General features: G+C 46.5%; 1 protein-coding gene across 1 annotated transcript in view; it reads left to right on the forward strand.

The window, feature by feature from the left end:
• CDHR3 (cadherin related family member 3) overlaps positions 1–2,460 on the forward strand; it is a 64,360-nt gene extending 61,900 nt beyond the window's left edge. The window contains exon 19 of the mRNA XM_074869465.1: positions 1,232–2,460. Within this exon, the coding sequence (XP_074725566.1) occupies positions 1,232–1,470 (239 nt within the window). The 3' untranslated portion in view covers positions 1,471–2,460. The remainder of the gene's footprint in view (positions 1–1,231) is intronic.
• Positions 2,461–9,421: the final 6,961 nt, after the last annotated feature.

The following is a 9,421-nucleotide window of genomic DNA, read 5'->3' on the forward strand; positions in this document are numbered from 1 at the left end:
TGGTGGTTTGGAAATGAGATTTAATAATTCCCAGGACATCATCTGTTGAATATGATTAGGAGGGATAGTCAGGAGCTGCTTCCTGATCTGGGCTGTTTTAACATGCCCGCCTTGTAAGTAGTCAGAAAAAATAACATGTAAAGAGATCCAGTTTCATCTTTAATTGCTCAAATTGTGTTAATGTGTCAGAAACCATTAATTCTGATACAAACCGTAACATGTAGTAACATGTAACCACAGTTTCTTTCCAGCCTGTAATGGTCTTTTTTTTTTGTCTCATATTAATGATGTTTAATTACAAGAAGTGCCACTATAGCTCCTGTCTGTTTAGCAAGAGACAATGAGTTAGACTGTGAGGCAAACACACTGGACACATGGCAATTTTTCCACCTATCTATAGATAGTAAATGAACTGAAGGAGAGGATACTTGCTTCAGTATGTACAAGTAGAAATTACCCATAAAATCTGAAGAGGGCCAGAAATCTTTCTAACAAGGAAAGGTATGCTAAACATAAACAAGGAAAGGTGTGCTAAACAACCCAAAATAAAAATATTTTATATATATGAAGGAAGTATGTACTTGCACAAACAGAAAATACATAGTATTTCACTGTATGAATGACAATGCGTACAGCAAGCCTGGAGGAAAGCATGCTGTGCAAATGGAGAAGCATTGCATATAGTCAAAACTCAGGGATTCCAGATCTCCAAATCCTGGGTCGACCAAGATGACCTGACATGGTATGGAAGACGTATATAGCATATTGTGCTCCTAGCAGGTTCTGCTACCTCAGGTAGCAGAAAAAATAAGCACAGACATATACAATGGCCTTGCTCAGCATGGCCAAAGGCAAAAGTTTTGGGAGAGTTAGTCCTAACAACCAAGGACTATGGATGTGTTTGTTGCACTGTTCCTGTTAACCTATGGTAGCTTAACTTGGGTAGAGGTATAGGATGATAAAAAAATCCTTTTTTTTTTTTTTTTTTTCAAATAGGAATGTTTTGAATATTCCTATTCCCTGAACTGCAGAGCCCAGGGCACCACGATGCCCAGGTCCCCACACTCGCGTGTGGAAATGAGGCTTTCTCTCTCGGGGCTACCTCCCCAACTCAGCTGATTTTTCATATGCTTCATGTTTCTTGTTTCAACCCCAACCCGAGGAGAATTGTCATTTCTTAATCTGCTAAAGCAGGAATGAATTTAATTGGTTGTCTTTTCTCCCTTGCAAGTTACTGGCAAAATGTATGAATTCAATACATGGTCGGGGGCCCGGAGGTGGAAGAAGAGCAACGAGCCCCTTCAGTCAGTGCCCGCCATGCAGGTGATGTCCAGTGCCACAGATGATAGTGACCAAGGGACAGACAGAGCAGAAGCACCAAGCAAAAATGAGCCTTCAGAGAAGAGGAAAGAACCGACTGCAGAGACAAAACCAGCTGCCAAGCGCTCGGCCAGGGACAAGGTGGGCTGAGATTATGAAAGCAGAAAGAGGAGTCTGAGGACAGGGGGTTAACTTCATCAGCCCCCCCAAGGCAGATACTGACCTCCTCTCCCAAAATGAACACTGACTTGCCATTAAGCCAGGCTTAAAGCAGAGTGCACGAGACTCCAAGGCTCCCCCCAAATGACGCACGCTCTGAACAGCCAAAGAATCAGATGTGATTTTCTCTCTATGTATCTCAGCTGCAAAACATGAGGTGGCCATTTCTGCATAAACTGGACCCAAAGGCAGGATGAAGCTCAATTTACCTTTAGTAGGTGCAGGTAAGAGTGGGAGAGAAGGGGAGGACATGAAAGGGGAGAAGAGGAAATGAAAGCAGAGTCATGGACAGAAGCATCCGCTGGCCACTGCCCTCCGGGCTACAGCCACTGGCAGTTTCCTCCTGGAAGAGTTCTGCACCCCCAGACTGACACAGCCACATCCTCTGAGTGCCTTTGGGGAGGGCAGTGTACATGCAGACATGCTTTCTTACTGGTGCATGGGGTCTCCTGTCCCTGCTGAGCAGCAGAATAGGTGAAAAGCACATCAGGGTTGAAAAGTTTGCTGGTAAAAGCTAAAAATACTTTATTTTCATTCAGTGTTTTATTTCAGCCCTTCCTCACCCTCCCATCCTGCTGTAGAAAAGACCAAGGCTTGAAAGCAGTTTTGGAGTGGAGAAAACCCACAGCTTGTTATGGTATCTCAGGCTGTCATGTCAACACTTTCAGCTTATTTATCTTTTGTAACACTAGCAACATTCAATATCTTCACCTTTGGTATTTCCTCTGGCATATTTCATGTTTTACAGAATCAAGTGGAATACACTCAAAAGAATAATGACATGGGGTGAAATAATCTTTTCCAAGTGTGGGCATGTATAATGTAAGTGCTGACTAAGAACCTGATATAAAACAAGCAAATCCTACAAGTTTCTGAAAATTATTTTAATCTGGAGAAAATGAATTATAAATGATGACTTAATACTCCATGTCTTGGCTTCTCTTCTTTCCTGATTACAAAAATTTTTTTTGGCAGCAAGGGACTGATATCATGTGGCAAAAGAAAATACTCGGTTTAAGTTGAGCAGGGACAGTCAATGAAGATTTTATCCAATCTGTCACATACATTGTGTTTTGTCATACAACAGAGGACCTGGATGGGGAGGCCTAGGGTGGTTTCATCAAGGATCCTATGCTTTACAAAACCACCCATCACGGTGCTGCGACTCTTTGCTGTGCTGTAAAGGAGCGGCTTGGATCAGGAACAACTTCCCTTGCAAACACCAAACATCTTCAGTCAAATGCCATTTCATTGCGCAATCAGAAACCCAGCATGTCATGAACACCACAATGACAGAGATAGGAAAGAGTGATTTATACTCTCTGAGCATGTTATCAGTTTACTGTGTCTGCCGTGGTTGTCATAGTGTTGTTTGACCCTCTAGCACCAACAGGGCTAGCCACATGTTCAGAGCTCCAACCCACTATTGTTTGCATTCGTTTGCTATAAATACAATATATTCAATTTCTATGCAGATGGTTTTCCAGTGACACAGAGAAATTCTGTGGTGACTGGTAGTACTGCTGTAACTTTGATCTTTCTATCACTCTGACACCGAGCTACCCACAGGCATGCCTGGCACCTACAAACATTAAATCTTTGTTACCTGAAGAAGTTAACTGCATTGTGTTCACGACAAGAAGACACACAGGCTTTTGTATTTATTTTCCTGGGCATTTCTCTAGGGCAGCTGCTCTGTTTCCTCAATTCCTCTCCTACTTTTGTGATTAAGAGATAATTACCTTTTTTTAAGGGGAGGCAAAAACAGGCTGTGGTTTCAGTCAGGAAGCCTGGGAAGAGATGAATGAAGACTCATCTTTCTTTACTACTGTTCCTGCTGCTGAACTGCATAAACTTCTTTCCTTCCTTCTCGGGAAAAAAAACCCCAACAGCAGCATAACACAGTATCACAGCACGCTCTGAACATCCATGTATGCAAACACATTGCCACGGCCAACATGGCTGGTGCCGTAGTCTCCCACAGCTGGCCAACAGCTGGGTGAAAAGCAACTATCCTCATCGTGATGCTCACATACTCTAAACTCAGAACAACTGACAGCTCTACAAAGAGGCACCATGGATCTAAGAGCTGCCAGATCTAAGAGTTAACACTGCCCAGGATGCTTCCATCCAATTGAGGTGAGTTTAACTGGTGTACTCAGCCTTTTGGGGGGCAGATTCAGACAAGATAAGGCATCTTGTGAGTCCCATGCAACATGCTGCATGGGGAAACAAGTGTGCTGACCATAAAGAACAGCTACGTCCTTCCTTACTCACACTGTTGCTTCAATATGTGCAATGCTGATCTCCAGCTTCAACTAATTCTTCATCCTGATCTTCACTGTAAGATCTTACTTTGGCCATGCACAAAACTACTTTCCTTGCTCGGGACCTACAAAATCAAGGAACAACATGGCTTTATTGGAGCATCAGCTTTATGCAAAAGCAGCACAATTTTCCTATCAGCTGCCCTACTACTATTGACTTTCCTCCCTGTGAAGGAATCAAGAATAAATTCAGGTCTCACTGATCTGAAGCACAGCCATTCATTTCTTTGCCCTGTCTTTGGTAGAGCAAAAGCGGAGAAGGCAGAACTGACTGACCTAGATGTACACTTATTGCATATTGTATGGAACAATATATGAAAAGATACTTTGAATATATGTAAAAGAAACATACATTGTTTCATAAAATACAGATTATATTTCTTAACACTGTGCAGTACAGCTTTAAATGTTAGAAACCTCATCTAATTGCTAAACCAGCTTTTGTGCTTTTTTCACTCAGAAGTGTCTATGAGAACACAGATTCAGTGTTGAAAACTGCCACTAGATGGACTGAGAGCAAGGATTAAGTGTAGGCTCTAGACAATAAAAGCATTTAATGATTGGAACAATTAGCTAAGACTGTGAGGCCTTTCCATCATTTGAAGACTTCAGAAGTCAAGAATGGCTGCTGTGTGCTGCAGAGGGTCAGACTAGATGATGGAAACAGCTTCTCTAGTCTTCAACAGCTCTATAAGTCTCTGTGCATATAGTTACAAGGTGTGAACTTTGGTGCCATTTATTTTAGAGTGATGACACCAATAAGCTGAGACTAGAAGAGGAAGAAAGGCGCTTGGTGGTTCAAGCAGAGTGGCTGGGGGCAACAGTTCCTGACTTCCAGCTGCCTGTTACACATTACGTGTTAATTTTACCCAAAGTCTACAAAAATCAGTGTGAGTTCTGCCACAGCTTTTGATTGCTGTCTCTCTACCTATTACACATCTCTGAAGTGCTTTGAGACCTTTGGATTAACACTGCTCTGAAAGTTTCAAGAGCGATTACGAAAGAGCACAGATCACTTCTCCTGACCAGCTTCAGTTCCCCCAGTAGTTTATGTGTAATCATATTGCTGTTTTTTTGGTGCTTTTCTCCAAAGTAAATGTACTTCTAATGCATCAATGCTCTGCTTTCATGTTGGTATTATAAATAGCACTTGCAATAAACATCAGAAGTCTTAGCTTCTGGCCATGTAACTTCATATCAAGGAATGTAAAAGTGCTGATACTGTATTTGTTCATGGTCTCCAAGAGACCTACACAGAACAGTTTCAGCTGCAGAGATGGAAAATGTCCACCCAGGAGGCTGCCACTTCATGACTGCTCACTAGAAGCAGGAGACAGGGCTTGGACACCCTCAGAGAAGGGGGATCAGACAAGGGGAACAAGCCTCCTCCTGAGCAAAGAATCCAGCTGCCAGGTTATTTTATGAGACCCAGATTGCAACATCATAATGGAAATAACATTTTAACAGCAAACAGCCACAAACTGCATATTGCACATGTCCCAGCTGATCAGTTGCCTGAGATCCCCAACCACAACACGCTCTTTGCAAGGCTTGGGCTGAAAGGCTGAACACAGGCTTGGTGCCTGCTAGGCTTCACCCTCACATGCCTTGTCTGAGCTAGTCGCTGCAAGGTCCTTGTGTAGTCACTGGGGAGAAAGAGACACTTTGGGGTGATTTATTGCAAAGCAGACATCTGTCTAGAATATATCTGATGAACTGTGCCCTAAAAGCAGCTCTTTCTGGCTGACTAGATCAGATATCATGCCTGCACACCACACATGCAAAGGTAGATCAGCTGAGTCTCAGCCCAGGTTTTTCAGATCTGTGCTGCTGCACAGAGCCTGAGGAAGCTGAAACTCAGCAGGAAGCTGAGCACAGAGGTCAGCCCTGCTCTGCGGCTGCCTGCTCAGATCCCAGGAGGGGATGGGGCACCACCCATGCTTTGTTAGTGCTCTGAGGTCTGGAGGCTGCTTTCTGGGAATCTGCCTTTGGGGTCATTCTGTATCTGGAAGCATGTTATGAGATGTACTTCAAAGCAGACAAGTAGAAAAGCATGGGCTTGGCCAGGAGATTGGAGAAGACAAATACAAGCTTCAGCGAGTTTCTGCAGCAAGCTCCACATTACTGAGTGAAAGGCACACTTGAAAACAAAATAGATGAATAGTTATTACTCTGAATGTTATTCAAGGATGCCACCACTCTGCAGTTCTCTGGTACCAAACTTCAGCTGCCACAGGTCAGTAGACCCTGGGATTTGATTTTGAGGCAAGGTCCTTGTTTAACTTCCAGGACTTGGAAAAAGCAGTTGGTGAATGACAGGGCAAGGCAAGGCTTGATCCAGCCACGCAGTCGTGTCTGATTTTCATTTCCTTCCCGTGGATACTCGCTGGGGCCATGCGGGCAGGAGCAGCAGCGCCATGTTTGCACAGGCCCTGCCTGGATTAGCCCCACCGGGCCCAGCACAGCCTGACCTGCCCGGGTGCCTGCACCGGGTTCACCCCACGGCACCCTACCTGCTGCCAAGCCGTGACAGCCGGCTGTGTCCAGAGGGGCTGCGCATATCCCCGAGCAAATGAACCTCAGGGAGGGTTTATGTCCATGTAGGCAGCAGAGCTGGTGGGCCGCAAGCTGCCAGATCCACACACTTGGCAGAGCTCTGGGCACAGCCTCCGACAAGGGCCAGGCAGGCTGCCTGCACAACACGTGCACGTCTGGCCACACAGGCCCCAGGGAAAGGAGAAGCATCATCAACCCCTTTGCTGGCCTGATCCCAGCTTGCTCTAGCCATTTCTCCTCTCCTGTAATTACTAAAAGCAATGGCAAAGAGTCTGTGCCATCTGGTCAGCAACTAGTCCGCCGAAGACTCTCACCAGGGCCTGTGGGCCTGCTGAGAAGGAAGAGGGAGGCAGGCGATGCACCGCATTTTAGACAGGGAAACTGAGGCACGGGGTTCCTCTACGGAAGCACGACCGCGCCGCATCTGAACGTCCCCGGCTCATTCTTGCTCCTGCCAGCTCGCACTGCTGCCACCAGAGTCCCGCTGGCACAGGCTCCCACCGCCCCCGGCCCTCCCCGCCTCCGGGCTCCCGCCGCCACCGCCCCCGGGCGGTCCCGCGGAGCGGTCCGAGCCGCCGCCGCTTTAGCGGAGCAACACTGACGCCCAGCGGCGCGGCGGAGCCGAGGGGCTACTTTTCCTCCCGGGTGCAGAGCGGCTGTGGTCGCCGGCCCAGGGGCGGGAGGAGGGGAGGAGGCGGCGTGTGCTGCGGCCCGGGGAGAGGGTAAAAGCAGAAAGAACTATTTGAGAAAAACGAGGAGAAAAGGCCGGGTCATAAGGCGCCCTAACGGGGCAAACATAGCCAGAAAGAGATGATCCCGCTAGAGGATTAATTTTCTTGCGGAGCTCACTGGGTCACTTCTGGAACGAAGCGCCCTATTTTCTGTTTTCTTTGAGCTTTTCCCTTCGCCACACCAAATTGAACCCATATGGTTTATGGCCTTATGGTTTATGTAAGACGCAGGATGGATGCTCCTGTACTTCATCAACTACTCTGGTATATCTGTGCAGACTGGGTGCAACTAGCAGGCAGGGAAGGATGCTCTGGCATTTCTCTGCATGGCCATGGACAGAAAAGCGATAAGGAATCGGATCCAATCCATTTTCACACTGAATTTCTTGAACGTTTCTCCCTGACCACATCTTCTCACTTCATGCAAGCAGCATAACCACACTGACATCTACAGAAGAGGCTGAACTTTCCCCATTAACCAGCAACCAGGGCTAACTGTCTGATGTACTTGCTCTGGAACGGCCTTACAGACGTGAGAGCATGCAGCCTGTGACAGAAGCATCTATGAGATCAGACACCCCCAAAATTCCAGGGAAAAAAGAGCAGTTCAGAAGCTCAGAAAAGTGATAGCTTTCAAAGAGCTCAAAATGGACACCAGTTTCTGCCAGTGACCTGGCAGAAGGTATTTCCTATCCCCTACACCGAGAAACAGCAGTATTTACTTGCTATCAAAGATTAAAAGGCAAGGACTAAAATCCAGATATGCAAGCTCACTTGTTCAGCTGCTGCCCAGCTCTGAAAGTGTCTGAAGAAGTTGGACATTTTGGTCTGTCAATCACCATCCCAAAAGCCTCCCCAGGTGCCTGAGCACACACTTCTGAGCCTGCTCAGAGAGACCAAAGCCCTGACAACATCCAACGGTGACATGTCAAGATCAGTGATATATCGAATTCAGTGAGGAATTTCTCCAACTACTTCACCTGATGCCAGGATGTGTTTTGAGGTCCTACCTATGCCACTGGCTCTGGAGGGGACAAGAGGGAAGTGAGCAGAGCATTGGTGTAACTCTCCCTGGCTGTCTGCACTGGCTGGATAGTCTCCCTAAGGACAGCTGACAGCTAAACCGCTTTAGTGTACCAGGACCAGAAAAGATGCAGCTAGTACCTTACACCATTTTGTCCCCTCTTCCCATCACTATTGTGCTTGGCATGAAGGAGCCAGCTCAGATGATCAACAAAGAACTAAATTAACAGACATTTCGGGTCAATATTTCAGTGCTGTTCTGACAGGTGAATCAGGACAAAGGTGGATGCTCCCAGGGATTTCCTCATGCACAGCCAGGTCTGAATCAATACCACGTTCTTACATGCTCTTGAAGAGATCCTGCCCCATCACTGAGCCGGGAAGCTTTTTCCCCCCTGAGTTAAAAGAGCATGAACTTACCCACTTAGCAAAACAAAGCAGCAGCTAGCCCCAGGGTGCCTCCAGCCAGAACTTGGCTGTAATCACTCTGCTGGCTCTTCTTGCGTGGAAGAGTTGTCATCCTCTTGCCTTTGCTATCTGTAGGTCACGACACATGGTTGCAACTGAATGATACCTCAAGGGATTAATCCTGAAGGGACTGATCCTTCAGAGTCCTGCTCATTTTGGGGCACTAGCGCTGATGCATGTCAGGTAAAACTCTGTCACTCCAGACTGAAGGCCTATTGTACTTGCTGTAGATCCATACAAGTAACTGCCCAGCACATGGGAGAATAGGTTCATGGTCTCTTGAAGAAAGCAGAGATCTTCCAAGTTTCCAGCAGTCCTGTTCCTTTTCCAGCAAGGCTGAAAGCTCTGAAGTGCCCACATTGGTCACATGTAAAACCAGACAATCAGTAAAGTTCAAACTTAAATTACTTCCTTGATTAAGAGCTTTCAGGGCCTCAGGACAAGACGGGAATACGGGCCCTTTGGCTTTTTTGCTTTAGCAACGCATTTCTCAAATTCATTTCTTGGTCTAGCTTCATCCTCAGGATGCTCTTCATGGAGCTGCGTGCAAACCTCACAGACTCCTGTGCCTGCCAGTCCTTTCTCATTACTTTTGATGCACAGTCTCTGTGGAAACTAAAGCTAAAAATAATCACCCTTATCTCCTCTACTGGTACATACTGTTTTCTTCTCTAACCGTAACTGCTTGATCTACCTGCATTCGTGATCTTCTGGGAAGAGACCCAACCAGTACCATGCCCATTTCTGCAGGAGTCCTCTCCAGGGGTACTGCTGGTG

Source organism: Strix uralensis, chromosome 5 (genome assembly GCF_047716275.1).
Source record: "Strix uralensis isolate ZFMK-TIS-50842 chromosome 5, bStrUra1, whole genome shotgun sequence".
Lineage (NCBI taxonomy): Eukaryota > Metazoa > Chordata > Aves > Strigiformes > Strigidae > Strix > Strix uralensis.